Source organism: Heteronotia binoei, chromosome 13 (genome assembly GCF_032191835.1).
Source record: "Heteronotia binoei isolate CCM8104 ecotype False Entrance Well chromosome 13, APGP_CSIRO_Hbin_v1, whole genome shotgun sequence".
Lineage (NCBI taxonomy): Eukaryota > Metazoa > Chordata > Lepidosauria > Squamata > Gekkonidae > Heteronotia > Heteronotia binoei.
Genome location: NC_083235.1, coordinates 47,615,643 through 47,638,553, shown reverse-complemented (window position 1 = coordinate 47,638,553; position 22,911 = coordinate 47,615,643). Strand labels below are relative to the sequence as shown.

At 42.6% G+C, this 22,911-nt stretch overlaps 1 protein-coding gene across 1 annotated transcript; it reads right to left on the bottom strand.

Moving 5' to 3' along the window:
• Positions 1–4,078: 4,078 nt before the first annotated feature.
• On the bottom strand, positions 4,079–21,704 carry MILR1 (mast cell immunoglobulin like receptor 1). The gene is made up of 8 exons (XM_060252561.1): positions 21,587–21,704; positions 21,450–21,497; positions 20,190–20,465; positions 19,198–19,482; positions 17,025–17,129; positions 7,730–7,810; positions 6,090–6,155; positions 4,079–4,131 (listed from the first exon to the last, which is right to left on the bottom strand). The coding sequence occupies exons 1-8, from the start codon at positions 21,648–21,650 to the stop codon at positions 4,079–4,081; spliced, it is 978 nt and encodes a 325-aa protein (XP_060108544.1). The 5' UTR covers positions 21,651–21,704.
• Positions 21,705–22,911: the final 1,207 nt, after the last annotated feature.

Below are 22,911 nucleotides of genomic sequence, written 5' to 3'. Positions count from 1 at the left end.
ATGAAAATCCTATACAAATAACGCCATTATTACTAGCTAAGATAGAAGAATATGAAGAAAAAGCAGGATTTTACATCAACAAAGAGAAGTCAAAATTTTTATGCAAAAATATGCAAGGGAGTAAACAAAAAGAACTGCAGGATTTAACGGGATGCGAAGTTACCTCTAAAGTAAAGTATCTGGGTGTGGAGATTACAATGAAAAATATTGATCTATATAAAAATAATTATGAAAAGCTGCGGCATAAAATGAATGAAGATATGGTAAAATGGAATAAACTTAATATGTCATTGCTTGGAAGAATAGCTGCAATAAAAATGAATATCTTACCAAGAATTATGTATTTGTTCCAAACTATTCCGATAGTGAAAGACATTAAACAAATCAACAAATGGCAAAGAAAAATTTCAGAGTTTGTATGGGCAGAAAAGAAACCAAGAATTAAAATGAAAGTTTTAACAGATGCAAAAGAAAGAGGAGGATTTCAGCTACCAGATTTAAAGCTATACCATGAAGCAGTATGTTTAGTATGGAAAAAAGAATGGGTGACTGTTGAATAGAAAGCTTTTAGCATTGGAAGGTCATGGAAATAAATTTGGTTGGCACGCTTATATGTATTATGGGAAGAAAAAGATGGATGGTTTTTTCTCTCATCACTATATAAGAAGTAATTTGTTAAATACGTGGATGAAATACAGAAAATATGGAGATAAAAGGAAACCGTTGTGGATAGTGCCAGCAGAAGTAATTAAAATATCGGTGGAGACAGGGGAAGCAAGATGGTTGTCATATAATCAATTATTAAAAATACAGGGTGGCAAGATAGAGTTGAAAACAGCTGAAGAATTGAATAATAAGTATGACTGGTTCCAAATGCAACAAATAAAGAGCTTGGTGGAAAATGATATTAAAAATGAAGGAATAAGGAAAGTGCAAACTGAATTAGAAAATGTTCTGCTTGGAGATAATGAAAAGTTGATTTCAAAATTATATAAACTATTACTGAAATGGTCTACTAAAGATGAAGTAGTAAAATCTCAAATGATAAAATGGGCAATTAATGTTTATAAAGAAATAAAGATGGAAACATGGGAATACTTGTGGAAGAACTCTATGAAAATTTCGACATGTTATAATAAAGAAAACTGTTATAAAATTATGTATAGGTGATATATGACTCCGAAAAAGTTAGCAGAAATGTACAATAAGATGCCAGATAGATGTTGGAAATGCAAAAAGCATGAAGGTTGTTTTTACCATATGTGGTGGACTTGTGAAAGAGCGAAACAGTTTTGGCAAATGATTCAACGAGAAATCTCTAAAACTTTAGGATATGAATTTAAGAGAACTCCAAAGACTTTCATATTGGGATTACAAATGGAGAAATTTCCAAAAGAAGATAGAACTGTAATTTGGTACTTGCTTTCAGCTGCTAGGACATTATATGCACAGTTATGGAAGCAAGATAAAATACCAGAAAAATGGGACTGGATTGTAAAAGTCATGTTATGGAGTGAAATGGATAAACTTACAAGAATCTTGAAATACTATGATTTAGAGGGATTTAAAAGGGATTGAGATAATTTCAGATGATATATAGAAAAAGAATGGAAAGTAAAAGGCCATTGGGTGGTTTTTGAGAATACCACCTAGATATTTAGGAGAAGAAAGAAGATGAATTATAATAACTGGGTGGGACTTTATAAAGTAAAATTATATATATATATATATATATATATATTTCTTTTTTTAATTAAGATTCTTTTAAAGTTAAAGATACCTTTTGATATTAAAATTTTAGGTAATTGGCACCGGCGGAAGTCAAGATTTGGGGGGAGGGGAGGTGGGGAAAGTGTAATGTATGGGGAAGGTAGTAAGTGTTTATTAATATTTTTTTAGTATTGGATATGATTTCCATATATTACCAAATAAAATTGTTTAACCAAAAAAAAGGGTGTGTGGATTTTCTTTGATTCATCTGCTAAATCTAACTTGTGTGATTGTTGTTCTATGAGTCAGATTCAGCTCAGCAATCAATATATGACTATTGTCTGGGTAATGTAAGGGAAATATATAGGCTGTGAAAGATGTAGATGTGATATTTCAATAACACTACAGGGCTGGTGAGGCAATAACACCAACCATCACTCCAAGCAAATCTTGTTTCTAGGCTGCTATGTAGTCTCTTTTCTTTCTCTATTCTTTGATCTAGGGATAGATCAAGTGCAGGACCAGCAGAGCACAAATGTGCTCTTTGTAGCTTAGGGGCTCTTTTGCACTCCATATAAAAGTTTGTAGTGAGAGTGCTTGAAAAAAAATATTTACACTGAACTGCTCCTATTTCAGCTAACTTGCACTTTTCAAAAAAGAGTTTCCTGTTATGCAGTTTAACACAAATTCTTTGTGTGCATCCTCTACAATGACTATAGAGCCCTACTGGATTATACCAAAAGCCCACCAAGTCTACTGCAGTGTCCTGTTTTTCTGCAGTGACCTGGCCAGGTGCCTTTGGGACATTCATAAAGGGGCCATGAGCAATAGCCCTTGCTAATCTTCCAAGTGTCCTAGCTGTTGGTATTTAGAAGGAGCTAACTATAACTGAAATCAGGCTTTCCATCTAGCTATCCAAGTCATTGATATATTTCATGGATTTGTCTGGTCACCTTCTAAGCTAACAACTATCATTGCATTTTGTGAAGAGTACTTTATTTTGTCTTCACTTAATCTACTGCCCATCATTTTGATTGGGTGACCTGGAGTTTTAGCATTATGAAGGAAAGGAAGTTCTGTCCACACAATCCATATTTTTATAAAGCCACTATTATATTCCTTATTTCTAAAGTAAAAGGCCCAAACTATTTAGCCTTTTCTTGTAACAAAGGAGCCCCAAACCCGTTATCTTTTTCTGCAGACTATCTTTTTAAACTATCTTTTTCTGCAGCCTTTTCAGTTTTGCAATATGTTTCAGATGAGATGACCAAAACTGTGGACAATATTCTAAATGTAGTTACACTGAACGAAGGACAGTACTAAAGATGATAAAGGTAGCCCACTGTGGGTTCACAGGATAAATGAAACTATAGATCAGCCACTAATACAATTCTTGTGTTAGATCTGTGGGATCCTGAAATATGTGGCTGGTGCTGCCCTTAGACTGGAACTTGGCCAGCGTTCAGTTGAATCTAGGGTTTGGATGCTGGCATTAATTTAATCTGCAAATCAAAATAATGTTCTCTAAGGATAATAGTTTATTATATTATATGGCAAAATATAATTTTTCCAGTCCATGGAATCAGGCTATAATAGAAAAACTGAATATTATGCAATGCTCAGAGAAAGTTGTCTTTGTGTTAGGGTAGCCCCTAGCCCATAAGGCTATTAAGCAGTTGATTATGAAGATTGATATAAAATAGTACTGTGTGCTGAGCTAGGCATGTCTACTCTCTACATGGGAATCCCAGCATACTTTACAATTCCAAAATACTTGTTTAGCCTTACAGTTTCAAGATGCAGACAAGTAATTATGCTCACAGGATTAAATGTGCTACCATCCGCAATCTCTGAAAACCATATATTAGGTATACTGTTTCAGATAGATATTGCACTTGTGGCTTAGGGAGCATAGAAACTGTGAAGCATGTCTTATTTGAATGTCTATGGCATAAGGAGGCTAAGGGGAAATTAAACCACTTATGCCTGAGTTAAATGAGTTAACTGTGAAGCATGTCTTATTTGAATATCTATGGCATAAGGAGGCTAGGGAGAAATTAAACCACTTATGCCCGAGTTAAATGACATTTTAGTTACTAAAAATTTAATGGAGCCTAGGCCAGCAAATACATTTTTTAACTTAAATTCCTTGTTCAGGCCATGAGAGTTCAGGCAACTTGTGACAAGAGACAGTCTCTGACATAGTATAGCTTTTTCACTCTGGTTTGAATTCTTCCTTTTATTCTTAGTAGGATAGATCAATATTACTCAAGACCAGTAGGTCAGAGGAATAGAGAAGGAAAAGAAATATTACCGTCCACAGACACACACAACTGAATGTAAATTCTGAGGAAGGAGTTTTACCTTTTTATCTTCTGATGACTTCTGAATAGGCGACTGTAGTAGCGTCTCCGAAGCTCACTAGAATAATCAAATAATCAGAAGTAAACATTACGCGTAACAAACATTAAAATATAAATGAAGTCTTAAATAGCTATTGCTTGTTATATAAATGAACTTCCATGTGCATAATTTTTGTGTGGTTTGGGAATTACTGCCTGTAGTAGTTGGATCCTGTGTCCTTCTAAGCAAGAAACATTCCTTTCACACAACAATGGTGATTTCATTTGCTTCCCCTTTGCAGTAGCTAGCCATGTTGCATGGCTTTTTATCCACAGGGGTTTCTCAGTGCTGGGCATCACTTTTTTGGGTACTCTTAGGCAGTTGCTGGGGGAAGGGGAAGTCAGGAATGATTTGCTTCTTCCAGTATCTTTCCTTGGCACTGCACAGGATCCAGCCTAGGGTGACTGTCATTCACTACTATGCAATTGAATTCCCAACAAGCCTACTCAGAATCCTACTGACATCTGTTCAGTAGAGCTCATTTCCAAAAAGCAGATTTTAAAATTGCACTGTATGGCCCAGGGAAGGATCATAGTAATATTTCCTTTTTGTTGCTGCAGTCTCATTGACTCTTTTGAGCAAAACCCTTGCAAACACCTAAGGTGCAGTCCAGCAGTACTGGCTATGTTCACTCTCTGTTCACTGCAGTAGTGGTTATGTGGAACTCCCTGTGTATCAAGTTTTTAACTTTTGTATGCTTCAATGTTCTTCAATTTTAACCAAGATTTTTGTCGGTATTTTAAAATTAACAATATTCTAATATTCTTACAAGGATTTGTTTTAAAACCAGAAAGGTCCTGAAGGTCTGTTTTTATGTATGAATTCCTTACTGCTTCTCCTCCACTTACATAATCTATTAACAAATGCACCAAAATACTAGTAAAACATTCTTATTTAGCATAAAGTGCAACAGGGCTGCAGTTCCCAATAATCTTTTGACTAGCTCTGTTGCTGCTGATAGGCTAATATGAGCTACCATTTTTAGTATGACCAACAATAAAAAAGGTTGCAATCCTAAATTTAAAAAAAATCCCTAATTCTATTCATATTGTTCTTAAAATGGTACACCGTTCTTTGGAATGCACATCCTGTTGAAAATTATGCCTAGCATTGGCACATAGACTACACATTTGCCTAGTATTCACATTTTCTGTATTTGGTCTCTTTAGCTGGCTTTGGTAATTTGTTAGAAAGATCAGGTTACAAGATGCAGAGGTGGTTTCAATCTACAATTCTTCAGGTAAAATTGCATATTACTTTTGTTTAATAATCTGACCTGAAAATTTAGTTATGAGGTTGAAGACCCTCTTCAACTGTAGATTTGACTCTTATCTTAGTACTTGCCTTGTACAACAAAGGTTGAGTCCAGTGGCACCTTTAAGACCAACAAAGTTTTAATCAAGGTATGGGCTTTAATGTGCATGCACTCTTCTTCAGATACAATGAAATTGAATCTACCAGTCCATACATATAAGGCAGAGGTTGAACAGCAAATAACATTCAGCATAATGATGTTTTAACAGATGCAACGTTATATGGTCACCATTGTTTGGTTTTAATTTGGGGGGAAACAGTGGAGCAAATAAATGTGTCAGAATTGGAAGCCGATGTATAAATTAATCATTCTTAATTGTGAAGTGCTAAGAGCAATTGACTGAGAACTTGTACGTTCCATCTGTCTCCTCTCAAGCATTCAGTGTAAACAAATTGTATAGTAATTTACTGTTCAACTTCTGCCTTACATGTATAGACTGGTAAATTCCATTTCATTCTATCTGAGGAAGTATGCATGCACACAAAAGTTCATACCCTGAATAAAACTTTGTTGGTCTTAAAGGTGCCACTGGATTCAAACTTTGTTCTATCACTGACTTCTGCCACTCACTGAAAGTTGGCTTGAGTAGAGTTGCCCTCCTAAAAACATCATACACATCATGTTCTGGTTTTCTTTAAGTTATGAAACATGTAGACATTACCTTTTCTTTTTTCTTTTTTGTTACTAAATTCCAAGTTGACATATTCTTCTTGGAATTTTTCATGTGCTGAATAGAATGCAAGTAAGAAATATAAATGAAAAGAGCAAAGGGGACTTTTGACCAGCAAAAACATTCATGTATGAGTTGAACAATGCACTGACAATAGACAGAGTTCCCAGAACTTTATTGATTCTTTCCATTTGACTGATCAGCATAGTATCTTATGTTCTCTAGGGCTCAATTCAATCACTATCATGTTCAGAGCTCCAAATAGGGGTTTGGGGGAATTATCTGAAATGATCTCATGTGCTCAGTGAAACTTTTAAATCACATTTGCTTTTGATAGAATACAAAAAAGGACTAGAAGGAGATTAGTAACCATTTCTTTCATTTGTGCTTAGAAAACTGTTTGCTACTCTATTAATCATTCCCAGTTGTTTAGTTCTTAGCCTGGTGGTTCTTTGCCCATATGCTGCTTGGGAAATAGAAAGGTCTGTTTGTTGACCTTGAATCAGTGAAACTCTGCTCCCTTTTCCTATGGTTTTATTGCACTTTCAAATGCTCTGTGTTGCTATAGCCATGCCTCATAAGGTGCCCACCCTGAGTCTTTAGACAGGGTGGGCTACAGATCTAACTAGAACGCTGACCTCTACAGTTCTTGAGCTTCATACTGTAAAAAAAACAAGAATCATAATGTAAAAATCTTCATACTGTAATTTTCCCCTCCTTTCTGATAAGCCTGTTATTTATCTTGTCGTCTTAGCCAGTTTTCTAGCACTGCCTTTGATTGCTACTGGCAGAATACTTAGAAAGTGATCTACATTCTGCTCAAGTTCCTTGCTATGGCCTATCAAACTGTTAAGTGTCCCGATTCAATGTTAATTGCTGCAGAGATTGTTTTGAAATCCCTAATGTCTGGGGAACCACCGTTAGACTGATATGAATTCTATATGTTTTTATTGTAAACCCTGTAGAGTCTCCTTGACTATAATTATACCAAGAGTGCTAGTACCTCCCATACATTGAGTTGGATCCAGCACAGTGTTTCCACAAGTGCAAGGACTCACATGCATGGGGCATTACTTTCTCAGGTCCCTCCTGTTGTGATAGTCCAAAAGACCCCCACCCCAAATCTTCCAGGGGGGTCACCTCTTCCTAAGGAGCAAGAGGGGAGGGCATATTAGGCTACCACAGTAGGGGGAGCTGACAATCACAATATGTGTGTCCTTGCACTGACCTTATTGCTGCACTAGATATTAATCCATTGCTTTCTTACTTAGCTTGTGGTAGAAACTATGTATCTGATGCATGTATAATTCACTTCTCCAAATACCATCTGTTCCCTGTGCCTAAGACAAAATGTTTCCTTCTAGCTTTCTGTAATATTAATAATAGTGCTTTTGACTTGGCTGAGCAAGAGGGGCTTTCCACCTATGTAATTTCCTGACAGAACTTCTGTATAATGTTCCAGTGATTTACACCCTCTCCCTATATTGCATGAAGGCATAAATTTGTAAGGCAAGAGCTGTTGATTTCTCTACTTCTTTCTTTTGCAAATCAGAAATATTCCCCAGATATTACTAATTTCTGCAGACAGTTCTCTGTACAAAGACATATTGAGTAATTCTCTTGGAATTTACCAATCTCGGCATAAGTCACATCATTTTCTGGGCCTGGGTAACTTGCTGGGTTAACAGTGGGTGGGACGTCTCTCAGATTTCCTGCAAGAGGAAGCAAAATTTTAAAGATTTACCATCTTTATTATGGAGTTTCTGAGGAAGTGGCAATCATTACCCTTGGTGATTTTGTAGCTACACAGGAGGAGCATTGACTTGTCAATTGTGCTTTGCATGCAGAAGGCACTATGTTCAATCCCTGGCTTCTTCAGAGCAGGGGTAGGGCAAGGGCAGATGGTCATTCAGGAGTGACCAGTAAATCCCCAAGCAATAATTGCCCTCTGGCCTTTCTTTAGTGCTGCTGTAATTCCTTTATTTTTCTTCCCTCTAAAAGTACTGTGGCAGCTTTTCTCCTTTTTTCATGTAAAAAGTGGCATGCACAGACACACATACACACCTTTACTCTGGATGGGAAGATGACAATTTCAGCACCAGTTCCTTTCCACATTTAATCCTCCTTCATTCATGCACACGCACACCCCTTGCTCTGGATGGGAAAGGAGAATGCTGTTGACTCCCCCTCCCCTTATCAATTCTGCAATCCGCCTTGTCCAACAAAAACATTGTATAACTTTCCCCTGCAAGGAAAGTAACCTTTTGGGATGGTGATGTGCTTGCCTCACAGAGGAGAGTTTTCCCCACCTTAGCACTGCAGAGCTGCTCTGAAACATGATTTTTCTATCAGCTGCCATTTTGTGACTGGCTTCACCCACTAATCTGCGATCTTGTGGCTGGTAGCTCTTGAAAAAAAGGAAAATAGTTCCCAGAAACAAAAAACTGCCTCCCTTTCTGCAGTTAAAGTATCTCAGGTAGCTATTATAGGGGAAGACATTCTAAAGTCTTTCTCCATGAGACCTGGGAAATGTCCATGTTAGTCAGAGTAGACTGCTGACTGCTGAGCTAAATAGACTGACTGAATATAAGGCTGCTTCATACATTCTTATAATCCACAATAGTTTATTGCTGTTTGTTATTTCACATGCTGTATGTGGGGAAAAGAAAGGTGAATTATATTTGTAGTAGAACTGATATTCTAAAGAGAAATCTCAGGATTCCTCATAGGTAGAGATGCCAGCCTCCAAGTGGTGAATTATAACTGATCTTCTTCGTGGTCTCTGTGCAGTCCCACACATGGGTTTTCCTATCAGGACGAACCCTACCTCGGAGATTTTAAAAAGCTAGCCTAGGCGTTATTTTTGGCGCGCACTCCCTCTCGCTCTGGGGAGCAGGCATCCACTGCGCATGCCTGTAGCGCGAGGGAGGCGCCCAACCCACTCAGTTTCTTTCCAACCGCCGCCCGGGATAGTCCTACCTCGTTGCGCTCCTCACTTACCTCAGATATCTAGCCTCCGTTTTCTTCAAGTTTCCTCTTATTTCATCCTTCGCTATTTCTTCATATTCTTATCTTCAAAAAAAAAAAAAAAAAATTTAGATAAATATCTTCCCCGCTTTTCCTCAGACCTCCCTTCCCCCACCCCCCCCCCCCGGGCGTATGGAAGGAAGGGACAGTAAAATAACCTTCAAAAGGTGCTCGCGCTGTAGGGCGAAAATCCCTACATCGGACGGGCATTCGCTTTGCTTGTTCTGTTTGGGAGAATCCCATAAAGTGGACGCCTGTGCGCATTGCCTTCAATTCTGCAAACAGGCGCGCAAAAACAGAGCCGCTAGACTCAGAAGCCACTTAATGGAGTCTGTGCTCCAGCCTGATATGTCGCAATCTTCGTCAGCAAGTAAGTCGCCCCCCCTACTGACTCCCCAAGGGGACGGCGCACGGTCGGCAGCTTCAGTGGCCATTGTTCCCAGCAAGCATAAGTCCGGCGATGCCGCGAAAGCCGGCGACGGCGCGAGAACGTCAGAACAAACGGCCGCGGCGACTAAACCAAAGGGCGGGAAGCACACTAAGAAACATAAGCATTCCGACCCGAAGGGCCAGAAGGATTCGAGAAAACCGTCCGATCCGAAGGCTCCGCGGAAACCGACAGACCCGAAGGACCCGAAGATTCCGAGGGACTCGAGAAAATCTTCCGAACAACAGAACGAGCCCGAATCGCAATGCGAGCCCTCCACTCCCGGATCCGACACCCAGGAAGTGACCACCCCGGCTACGGAGTCGCCGCACCAACAGACGGAAGAAGTTATTCCTATTCCGTCCCGATCCCCTTCCCCGCAAGGATCCATGCTAGACCCTGCTCTGGAGCCGATTCGAGACCCGCAACAGTGGACTCGACACCACATCGATCCTAGATCGTTCCGCGATATGTCGAATCCCATCCAGTACAAACATGACGCTTACAGGTACTTCGATGCGCATCGGTTCCCAGCCAGGTCCCCCAGCATAGAGAGATATCGGTACCATCATACGCGTTTCCCGGAGAGATCCCCTAGTAGAGGGAGGGACCGCCATCGCTACAACCCGAGATCTCGGTCCCCATCCATGTCCCCGAGGCGACGCCATTATGCTTCAAGGTCTCCTTCCATCGAATCCCATGCATGTTGCGGATACCACCATTCTCGGTACCGAACCGATTATCACAGGAACCCATCCAAGGAAGCGACTCCTGTCCAACGGAGCAAGCAACTACCGAAACAGCCGTCTCCGACTCCTTCCACTTCGACTTCTAAACCTAGAGGTGCGATTCCAGTGGAACCCAAAAGCACGACTCCAACCAGACCGGACCCACCTGAACCCGAACCTGACTCTGATGCTGAATCCGACGCTCAATCATCGGACTCGATACAGTCCATGTCCCCTGGGTCCCCCGCCTCGGATATCGCCAAGCCCGCGGATTTGTCACCGTCCGAAGGGGCAAAGACATACCTGGACTTGATTGCCAATATGGCCTCTGCACTTAACGTAACTCTTACTTCGGATGCACCCAAGGTGACAGACGTGGTACACGACTTGGTGCACTCAGATTTACCTGCTGGTTCCTTTCTGCCGATGCTGCCGGTACACCTAGAAGCCATCAAAGAAGCTTGGGACAACCCAGCCTCCATTCCCCCAACTTCAAAACGCATTGAATCCCTTTATAGGATCCAAGCACCGGATTCGAAATTTTTATTTAGCCATCCAGCACCGAATTCTCTGATAGTGCATTCATCTTCTAAAACTAAACAGACCCGCCACCCGGTACCCCCTGAGAAGGAAGGCAGGAAGTTAGATACTCTTGGAAGGAAAATGTATTCAATCTCGACGGCAACTGCCAAAATCAACAATTACCTAGCATACTTCGCCGCGTATTCCCACAATATCTCCTCCCAACTGAATACGCTCGTCTCTGCCCTGCCTGAGCCCTCCCAGAAACAAGCCTGCAAGCTGCTTCAGGAGCTCAACAGGATTTCAAAGCAACAGATAAACACCATCCGTCACTCTGTGGGGTGCACTTCCAAGGCGATGGCCGCCTCAATTGCCCTAAGACGACACGCTTGGCTTCGATCCTCTTCGTTGCAGCCCGATCTGAAATTCAAAATAGAAGACCTTCCCTTCGATGGACAAGGTCTCTTTAATGCCACAACGGACGATATACTCTCCACCGTGGACGACAGCCGCAAACGAGCGAAAAGATTGGGGGTAGCCCAACAGCAACAACAACAACAGAGCTATAAGCCCAGATCATGGAAACCAACGCCCTTCAAACGTTCCAGATCCCCTCGACAATCTGAATACTGGAAACGTAAGGCTCCTCCTCCAAAGCAATCCTTTAACCAGAGACAGCAGAGACCACAACCACCTAAAAAGGCTGCATCTTCATCAAAGCAGTCTCTTTGACTTTCTACCTCTACCAATTCAGCACGTCTCCAGACTTCTTCCATTTCTCGACAATTGGCAGCAAATAACCACGGACAAATGGGTTCTGAACATTATTTGGAGGGGCTACTCCATAGAGTTTCAAGCACCACCAAAAAGACATCATTTTGTTTCCACTCCCCCATCACCTTCCCTTCAGGAAGAAATAATAATAATAATAATAATAATAATATTTTATTTTTATATCCCGCCCTCCCCGCCAGGCGGGCTCAGGGCGGCTAACAGGCACGGGAATCCCATGATTCTTATAGACACCTTAATAGCCAAAGCGGCTATAGAGCCTGTCCCAGTCCAGTATCATCGGACAGGTTTTTATTCCAGGTACTTTCTAGTCCCGAAAAGGGATGGGGGACAGCGCCCGATTCTGGATCTAAGAGCCCTAAACAAATTCATCCGCCACAGAAAATTCAGAATGATCACTTTACAATCGATTCTGCCCTTAATCCCCAGAAACTCCTGGATGGCACTGGTAGATTTACAGGACGCATACTTCCACCTGACAATACACCAATGCCACAGAAAGTTTCTGCGCTTCGCCGTTGGCAACAACCACTACCAGTTCCGAGCTCTGCCCTTCGGACTTTCCACGGCACCACGGACATTCACGAAATGTATGGCGGTTATTGCAGCATACCTCAGACAACGCGGCGTTGCAACCTACCCATACATAGACGATTGGCTCCTTGTGGGAGCCTCAAGGACGCAGTTGATGAAGGACATTTCCATCACACTTGCGCTCCTAGCAAACCTGGGCCTCCAGGTCAATCATCAAAAGTCACACCTTACCCCAACTCAAGACATTCAGTTTATTGGGGCTCGTTTGTGCACCACGGACCACAAGGCGTATCTTCCTGTGGACAGGATATCCTCCATTCAGACGCTGGCCACACAAATAATGCGACAACCCAAACAACCGGCCTTCAACATTCAGCGCATGTTAGGACTTATGGCAGCCACGACGGCAGTTCTGACACACGCAAGACTACGCATGCGAACCCTACAAATCTGGTTCGTCCGCGCGTTTCGACCCCAACACCAATCTCAAGGAACGGTCTTCACTGTTCCAAACCACATCCTCCCTTCGCTCGAATGGTGGACAGTTCGAGCTCACCTGCTTGCGGGAATGCCCTTTTTACGGCCAAGCCCCTCAGCAGTGGTTACAACAGACGCCTCGAGATGGGGCTGGGGAGCTCATCTCGACGTACTCACGGTCCAGGGGCAATGGACACCGTACGAACAGTCGCTCCACATCAATTGCTTAGAGCTTCTAGCTGTTCACAGAGCGTTAAAATCGTTTCTTCCATCTCTTCAAGGCCTACACGTACAAATCGCCTCAGACAATGTGGCGACGGTTTTTTATATAAACAGGCAAGGAGGGACAGCATCCACCCGCCTTTGCAAAAGAGCAATGCACCTGTGGCATTGGAGTATTGCCCATCAGATCCACCTCACTGCGGTACATCTTCCTGGCGTACAGAATATTCAAGCGGACAGACTGAGCAGATATTCCATCAACGACCACGAGTGGTCACTCCACCGGTCATACCTTCTGCCAGTATTCCGGAAATTCGGAACTCCGTCAATAGATGCGTTTGCTGCACCAGACAATGCACAGTGTGCGATCTTTTTTATGAGAGGTCCGCCCTCACAACAGTCTGCAGGGGATGCCTTCATACAAACGTGGACCGGTCCACTACACTTCCTCTTCCCTCCCTTTCCGCTAATAACACGGTGCATACAGAAAATTCAACTGGACAACACAGATTGCATTCTAGTGACGCCATGGTGGCCACGCCAGCCATGGTTCACAACCCTTCTCCTCCTGTCAGAAAACACTTACCATCACTTCCCTCTGGCACACAACCTCCTGTCCCAGCAGAACGGCAGGGTTCTGCACCACGACCCGAACAGGCTTCGCCTAACGGCCTGGAGGATATGCTCTCAGACTTTCCTGAAGGAGTAAGACACGTTCTCCTTAATGCAAGGAAACCGTCAACAAGGAAGTCATATTCCATGAAATGGAAAAGGTTTTCCATCTACGCTACCAAGCATAATTTCAGCCCCTCCTCGGCTTCCATGCCTCAAATCTTAGCGTATACACTGCATTTGTCAGAAAAGGGCCTTACGTACTCCTCTCTGAAGGTGCACCTGGCAGCAATCTCAGCTTTTCACCCGCATGTACAGGGTCGAACTGTTTTCTCACACCCTGCTGCGAAATCCTTCTTAAGGGGAATCTTACATTTGCACCCACCACTGCGGCAAATGTATCCTAGCTGGAGTTTGTCACTAGTGCTTAGCCAACTAGTAAAACCGCCTTTCGAACCTATGGCTACGATACCACTTCACCTCCTCTCATGGAAAACGGCACTTTTAGTTGCACTCACCTCTGCTAAAAGAGCAAGTGATCTCTGCGCGTTCAGAGCGGACTCGCCTTACACCATGTTTCACCATGATAAGGTGGTGTTACGGCCAGATCCCGCTTTCTTACCGAAGGTGGTCTCCGCATTCCATCTGCATAGAACCACTACCTTACCTGCTTTTTTCCAACGGCCTACGGATAAGGGCCAAGAAGCTCTACACTGTCTAGACGTGAGAAGAGCACTCGCCTTTTATATAGATAGAACTGCATCGTTCCGCACAGACTCCAGACTTTTTGTGGCCTACGGCCGCCGTCATAAGGGAAAAAAGATATCTACACAGAGACTATCAAAATGGTTGGTTGCTGCTATAGAGCTGTGCTACAAACTCGCGAAGCAACCAGTCCCATCTGCCATAAGAGCTCATTCTACAAGAGCTCTGTCAACGTCATCTGCCCTTGCCAGGGGTGTATCCATGGAGGACATTTGCGCTGCTGCCGCTTGGTCTTCCTCCTCGACCTTCGCCATGCACTACGCTTTGGACGTTCGTGCTAGGCGGGATGCATCCTTCGGACAGGCAGTTCTTCGCTCCATCTTTGACTAAGAAGCTGGTCCGGGCTTGGTGAGTAGTTACTTACCTTATAGCCTATAATGTGCTGACTATGTTGCACTAACCTTTGCACTATTTCTTCCTCCAACTCTAGTGCCAGCACCCACCGCCTTGCAGGTCAGCTTATCAGTCACCCATGTGTGGGACTGCACAGAGACCACGAAGAAGATAAACAGGTTACTCACCTGTAATTGATGATCTTCGAGTGGTCATCTGTGCAGTCACACACGCCCGCCCAGCCGTCCCCGCTGCTGGCTACTTGTCTTATATATCCGCGCTCCTATTATGTCAGCGGCGGGGAAAGAAACTGAGTGGGTTGGGCGCCTCCCTCGCGCTACAGGCATGCGCAGTGGATGCCTGCTCCCCAGAGCGAGAGGGAGTGCGCGCCAAAAATAACGCCTAGGCTAGCTTTTTAAAATCTCCGAGGTAGGGTTCGTCCTGATAGGAAAACCCATGTGTGTGACTGCACAGATGACCACTCGAAGATCATCAATTACAGGTGAGTAACCTGTTTATCTTCAGGCTACAGAAATCAGTTTCCCTGGAGAAAATGGCTGCCTTGGAAGGTGGACTCTATGGCATTATATCCTTGGAAGGTGCCTTGGAAGGTGGACTCTATGGCATTATACCCTTGGAAGGTTTTCAATTAGGTGTAGGTGGGACAAAGAAAACAAAGAAACATACATAAAAAAGGTGACTCAAAATCAGCTTCCAGAAAAAGACAGGTAAAAGTGGTCTCAAAAATACCAGGAGGAAGAAAAATAGGAAAAAAACAAAAGCTACAGCTAAAAAAAAAAATGCAGAAAGAAGTATGAGGCCAGAACGAAAGAACAGAGCGCCACACAGAAAAGCCTGCCATTATTCTGGCTTGTGGTGGCTACCCACATAAATTAAAAATATTAAGATTGTTACTGGAATTTAAATCCATGACGATTTCCTGACATGTCCTTTAAGAAGCAACCACTGCTTGTAGTTTTACCTGTAACATAAATCTATTTTCTACTATCATGTTGCCAACATGTACTTGTTTGTTGCATATCCCTAGAATCTTTATGAAGTAGTTTACGACCTGTGTGGTGAATTGTCAAAAATATGTAATTTTTTTGGTGATCTCATTGTAGGGACTTTACATGAGCTCTGGCTGGCAATTAATTCAACATGTTCCTAGAGTTTTTGGTCTCCATTTTAATACTCTCTACATCATTGGGAAAATAATGTAGTCTGGTAATGGTTTGCCCATGTGATAATAGTGAATCGTATGGCTGAGTCACTTTCCTCACTGGACCTAACACAATATCAATGCAAATATTCTTAACTGTATCTAACATTCAATCAATAGCATCATTATATCCATATCATTATAGCTCACTGCACCCTACAGACAAGGTATGGTTCCACATATTTGTGCGTCTTTGGAGTCATGCAGAAAATAGTATAAATTAGCCCCCCCCCAAAGCCTCCTAAAGCAACTTGCTGAGGAATGAGTAAGTTCTAGAAAGAACTGGATAAAGAGAATAGGTGGAAATAAAGGCAGATGGAGAATCATATGGGAAATTGGCCAGCTGAAGTTCTCCATATTATTTCCTTTCCTCCCCGTTTATTTGCAGGCCTCCAGTTTGTTCCTCCCAACACTGAATTTCATAGTTGAATACTCTTCAGGAGAGGAAAAACTGGACTGGGGGAAATTTTCCTGTTATTCCTTGCTCCTCCATGATCCCATTTGGGAACACCACCCCCTCCTTTAAACACTTCCCGTATGGTAGTAGGGTTGCCAATCCCCAGGTGGGAGCAGGGGATCCCCTGGTTTGGAGGCCCTCCCCCCGCTTCAGGGTCGTCAGAAAGCAGGGGGAGGGGAGGCCGGGAAATGTCTGCTGGGAACTCTGTTATTCCCTATGGAAATTTATTCCCATAGAAAATCATGGAGAATTGATCCGCGGGTATCTGGGGCTCTGGGGGGGCTGTTTTTTGAGGTAGAGGCACCAAATTTTCAGTACAGCATCTAGTGTCTCTCCCCAAAATACTCCTCAAGTTTCAAAACGATTGGACAAGGGGGTCCAATTCTATGTGCCCCAAAAGAAGGTGCCCCTATCCTTCATTACTTCCTATGGAAGGAAGGCATTGGAAAGGTGTGCTGTCCTTTTAAATGTGATGGCCAGAACTTCCTTTGGAGTTCAATTGTGCTTGTCACAGCCTTGATCTTGGCTCCACCCCAATGTCTCCTGGCTCCACCCCCAAAGTCCCCAGATATTTCTTAAATTGGACTTGGCAACCCTATATGGTAGTAAATGGTTTTCACACAACACAGGGAATAAATCATAGTTACTCATTTTCCCCCAGCCAGCATATTGGCACATATGGAAGGATAGGGCTCATGTTCAGTTGACAAGCTGAAAGTAAAACTATATTCTGTTTTCAATTTCTAGGGTGCACATGGTTTGGGGGAAAAGTATTGGTGGAAGCACAGGCAGGCAAAAGTAAACTTACTTGCTTTACGCCGGGGAAGGATAAGCAACAGAATTGCTAAAAATAATGCCAAAAGCAGCAATAGCAGAGGTGGCACGATGAACAAAATTGTATTATTGTCCTCTCCTGCTAATAAAAAGGTGTAATGATTAGGTATGGTAATGATTCTTTTTCAATACATTTTTTTTCCATTTTACTTAAAAAAACCAGTGTCTTTTAATCAGATGTAATCACAAATTACAGGATGTGCTCCTAAATTGATGTTTCTGAGTCTGTTTTTTGCTTCAGAGTTTTAGGTTCCTTCTTTTGGTACATTTCTGGGCCTCATTTAAGAAAAGTATATAGCAAACATAGGTTCTGACGCCAACCCAGTTGTAGTTAGTTGTAAACACATATTCCCATGTAATAACTAGAAACCTCAGATGCCCATGACCCCATTTATACCAAAAAATATAGCCAAGCAGCTCAACAGGGTGCAGATAGGTATCATGACACAGATAGGAAGGTGTGTACCTACTCAACCCACATAGAATGGTGGCAGGATAGTAAAGTTTAATGGCAGAGTACATGCTATGAATGCAGAAGATCCCCATTTCAGTAGTGCCATCCCCCACCCCCGGCAAGCGCTTGGCAGCCCTATGGATCTGACATAAATTTTACTTTGTCAGGCCAGGCCATGTGTGCTGTAAAATGTAATGCCAAGTACAGGAGAAATAAACTTTATAAAGGACATAGGCAAGCCCAGTTAACAATATGAATTTTTACTCAAAATACAAACAAGTTTCCTAGGAGTGAAAGCAATTGATTTACTGAGGAATCCACACAAAAAAACCCAATAAATGTATTTTTTTCCAATGGGTACCATAAAGGGGATGGAATATTTCCAAATAAATTAATTCCTTTTTGTATATATAGCACTTTTAGGAAATGAGTCATCTTCCTCACCACATAAATAAGGCAGTTTTTCAGCAAATCCCCCCCCCCCCCATATGCTTAGCCCCAGCAGCCTAGCATGGCTACAATCTATCTCTCACTATTTGTTTCCTCTCTTCCCCCCTTCCTACCTCTGAGGATCTCAAGAAGGCACACTGGACTCCTCCTTCCATAGCCCCATCCCCAACAACAACATTGTGAGGTGGGCCAGGTTGAACAACCACCCTGGGTGATCCAGACAATAGGTTCCTGACTCAGGAGGAGGGGTGTCTGAACCTGGCTCTCCCAGAGCCACCCACCACCAGTTCTCATCTATTCTGCTTTTTCTGTTGAAGCAGGAAGTCCTAAAGGAGAGATTGTTATTTAAAACTCCAAGGGGAGCTTTTTGTCCTCCAACTACCTTTTCTCTTTCATGGGCTGAGATCAGGTGTAGAAGAGAAGGGTGGTTGCCATTCCCCACCCCCTAACACTCACTCTGCCTCTCAGTTCTGCAGCTGTCCAGTGTGCAGCAGCGATAGCAGCATCCCTTTTTTTCCTTTGGCTTTCCACTCATTTCCAAGAATGAGATATCTTTCGTCTCAGTGATATGCACAAGACAGCCCAATTTCTTCCCAATCCATGCGCTGGCCCTGCTTCTCTCTCCCCTGCCAGCCCTGTCCCTTAATTGGCAGACTACCACCCCACATACCCACTCTCACCAACCCCCCCCCCCACTCACAGTTCCTGTTTAATGTGGTGGTGGCAGCACTGGCTATGCCCCATGGCTTCACCAATCCTCATGCAGCTGCGGTCAGAGGAGGTAGAAAAGGGGAAAACACCATGCTTCCTCTTTCTCCATCTTTGCTGCCATTCCTACCACAATATTTTATCTCATCATAGTCCTGACCCCTAGCAATTTCCTTCCTATTTCTTGACAGCTTTAACCACACACACTTTACCGCATACGCCCTGTCCTGGCTCGCCCTGAGCAGCCTCCTGCCTTCTCTTCCTCACATCAGTTGCTCAGGGGTTGGAGAAGAGCCCTAGTTTCATCCCCCAGGCTGTATGTTTGGTACCCCTGGGCTAGATGGATCTATGATCTGCCTTGGCATAAGGCAGCTTTATATGTTCAAAATGCTACACACTCATATGGATCTCCCTTGCGGGATTATTACAAGCTGTTAATACTCAGCTTGTCAGGGTCTCTTGTGTCCAACAGTGAAAACGCATAGTTGGTGTTTCTCAAGATCTGAATCTCTCGCTGATGAAAATGCACACATACCTCTCATTGTAAAGTTGAAACCAAGGCTATATTTTCCTGTAGAAAATTTGTTTTCAGCTTTGCATTTATATTCACCGAGATCATTGATTAAATTGATAGGGAAGTGAAACTCAGCAGCTTCTCCTGTCTTGTTCTTGCTTGCAGGACGTCGCACTCTGTTTTTTCCTTTATATAGTGTGTATTTAATGGGCAGAGAACCAGTCCTTGAGAAGCAAGACAGTGTCACATTCTCACCTCTACTAATTTCTGTTGAGGAACTGCAGACCACAGGTTGAGACACAGGCTCTGAACAAAAAGCCACATAAATAGGAGTCTGCCATTAATCTTTAAACATCATGTTGCAATATGCTGACAGAAAAATGGTACTCCAAATGTTGCCAGCCTTCCGCATTTGTATGTCTACAGAAGGAATGTTATATGTGTGTCACTTTCTGCACAATGAAAGCACACAGTATTTTAAAGTTTACAAAATATGTCCTGTCTTGTTTGCTAGGTATTTAATTAACAGGAAGGTTCCATTCATCTATCAGGACTGATAGGGCTTTCATGTATGGAGCTGAGAGATCTCTTAGCACCTGCACTCTCAACAGGATTCTTGAATCCAGTGTTATCAGGGGTGACAATGCCTGATTTGGGAAGAGAGCAATGGCTGGATATTGCTGACCCTGACCTGATACCACAAATATCAAGCATGTTATCAGGTAGGCAGTATCCAAATATACAACCCTACCAGGATAAAAAATTACCAAGGAAAAGGGTCACCCTCCTCCCTGGCATGATCTCCCCATAAAGGCTGGCTAGTGATGGCAGTTGCGTCAAAGCCCCTGAGTGTAAGATGAGAGACTCCTCACCTTGTGTGACCATTGCCCCAGGCCATTGCCCCTGTAGGTCTTTCTCCAGTGCCTATAACAGCTGAACTGTCCCTGTAAAAAGGCATGTCTCAAGATCAGAGCTTGAAGTTGGAAATTTGTGTCTGGAAAAACCACACGTACCTCCCAGTGTGAAGTTGAAACCAAGACTATATTTGCTTTCATTAAAATTTGCAGCTTTGCATTTATATTCACCCAGTTCACTGATTAATTTGATGGTGAAGTTAAATTCAGCCTCTTCTCCTTTATTGCTTGCAGGAGATAGCACTCTGACATTTCCTTTATATAAGGTGTAGTTAACTGGCAGAGAACATGTTTTCGAGGAGCACTTCAGTGTTACACTCTCGCCTATGGCAACTTCTGTTGAGGGACTGTTGATTGTAGGACAAGACATAGGCTCTGAGGGGGGTGGAAAAGCAGATCAGGAAGAGCCTACCATTAACTTTCAAACATCACACTGTAATATGCCAAGTGTTAAAAACCAAAATGATTTATTATGAGCTAGTGACTACTTCAGCAGATGCATGAAATGTCCTAAGGTGGTAGACACATTAACACAACTGGCATGGGGGGGGGGGGGGGAACTGTAAATAATGTGGTCAAAAGCCAGTGAAATGGAAAAGGTACAATGAGCAATCCTAAACAAACCTTAACCCTTTGTCTGCTTTAAAGCACATTCTAGGTTCAACTCTTTTTGCCCTCCTCCCTACCCTCTGTAGGATTCAAAAAGGTAGGTGCATATATATTTAATTTTAGCCTCGCAATAGGAAAAGCAGCTGAGCTTAGTGATGATTTTAGAATGGAGAAACTGTGAGTGAGGTATGGCTACGGAGTGAGAGTGTTTTGGTTAACACCCCACCCTCACCCCAAAACTGTTTTAAAAAAATAAGATAATGGAACTCTGTGTTGATCTTTTCAGTATAATATTTAGTTATCTTTCAACTTGATGCCAATCACCGAAACACAGGCAAAAGTGAGAAATATACAAACAAACATTTCAGCTTCCCAGTTCCCATTTTAAAGCCTCAAGCAATATTTTAATAATATCTTCATCTGAGGTGGGAGCAGATACCCCTGCACCTAATATCCACTATTGTTCTTTTTCTATTACATTCACTATTATAATGGGGCGGGGGGGGACATTATTCTGTTGTTCGTGATCATTCCCTGTCTAGAAGAAATGATTGAACTGAAAGAATAAGGAAAAATACAGCTTGGAGACAGGCACTATAGATTTTGTGCAGAGATAGTGCTGGTTTATAATTTAATCAAAATGGGCTTTAATTAATCCAGGATGGGGCCAGACCCACCCTAAAGAAACCACCACAACAAAAAGAAACTTGGTTGCACTGAGCATGCAGCCAGCTGCCAAAGGAAACTTACCATCTTCATCAGGGTCATGCTCATTTTCATCTGATAGAGATGGCTGAACTGAAAGAAGGAGGGCAATGTATCTTGAATTAGGTAGTAAAATAGAGCATTTTAGAAAATAAACACTATACATGAGAGAAAGGTCTTACTGTGTGCTGTCAGGAGGCACCCGATGACTGTAAATGTCAGCATTTTAAATAAGACTGGAGCCATTGCTTAGATTTGCGAAACTGCAGTCATGCCAAAGAAGTTGTCTTGAAGAAAGAGGTGGCAAGAAATTGAGGAAGTATATTTAATGGACCATTGCATCTGTTTCCGGTGTGTGACGTTTGCAGTGTAGGTACGCTCAGTCTCACTTGTGCATCTTAGCAACAGAATAATCAAGTACACACAGGGATGTCAACAGGGCTTTTTTTTTTAGCAGGAACCCACAGGAACGCAGTTCCAGCTGGCTTGGTGTCAGGGGGTGTGGCTTAATATGCAAATAAAAATGCAAAAAAAGCACTGGCTGTAATGATTTCTAATTTTAGAAAAGTTTTATAGCCTCCAGTGACCTGGCAGGGAAAATGGGAACTACTAGGAAATGATGGAAATAACATGGTACCAATATGAGATGGCCCTTTAAAATGTGCAACCTCCCATCCAGATGGCTTGCTAATGCGCTTGGTCTTCACTCTTTAAAAAAATATAGCAGGTCTGAGAGAGAACTTATTGAGGATGGGGAAAGCTGGATGATTACAGAAAAATATCATTTGGATGCACACACAAAAAAAGTCACCAAACTGGAAAAAGGCCTCCATGTAGATGAAGCAATACTCAGTATGTAGGTAAAATTTTATTGTACACTGCCAAAAGCCATTGCAATATAACAAAAACAGCTGCCCTTGTAGTGATAAATAGAACAATAAAACTAGGGCAGGGGTGTCGAACTAATTTGTTATGAGGGCCAGATCTGACATAAATTAGACCTTGTCGGGCCAGGCCATGTCGGGCCAAGCCATGTGTGTACCTATTTAAGATTATGTCGCAGAGATATAAACTTTATAAAGGACACAAACACAATTAATTAAAAAAATCTTAAAACATGCTGAAAACGTTAGCACTCATTGATCTTAAAGGTGCTTTCTTTGTTTTTCTCCCATGGGATCCGAGGAACTGGGTAAAGGAAGCTCTGGCTCTTTCCTTCCTTCCCCAGGGGACTGGTGGGGGAGGAGCCTCAGCCAATAAAAGGAAGAGAGGCTTGGCTTAGTAGCTCTGTTGTGCAATTGAGAAAGCCTGGAAAAATAAGCTGCCTTCCCCCTCTTCCTCCCCAAGGGAGGAGCCTCAGCCAATGGAGAAAACAGAGGTTTTGCTCTGGAGCTTCTATGCAATTGAGCAAGCCTTGCAAATCAAGCTGTGATGCAGAAGGAAACAAGAGAGAGGGAGAAGGAAGCAGATGACAGCCAGTTGCTCAGGGGCCTGATTTGGCCCTTGG

What these genes read in the sequence shown, in the direction of transcription:
- MILR1 (XM_060252561.1), bottom strand. Translation starts at nt 21,650, where the DNA reads ATGGCTCCAGTCTTATTTAAAATGCTGACATTTACAGTCATCGGGTGC. An exon ending in TTTCAACTTTACAATGAGAG is followed by an intron (nt 17,130 to 19,197) that starts GTATGTGTGCAT and finishes TTTTATTAGCAG; the next exon opens with GAGAGGACAATAATACAATT. An exon ending in CCTTCCCCGGCGTAAAGCAA is followed by an intron (nt 7,811 to 17,024) that starts GTAAGTTTACTT and finishes TTCCTCTTGCAG; the next exon opens with GAAATCTGAGAGACGTCCCA.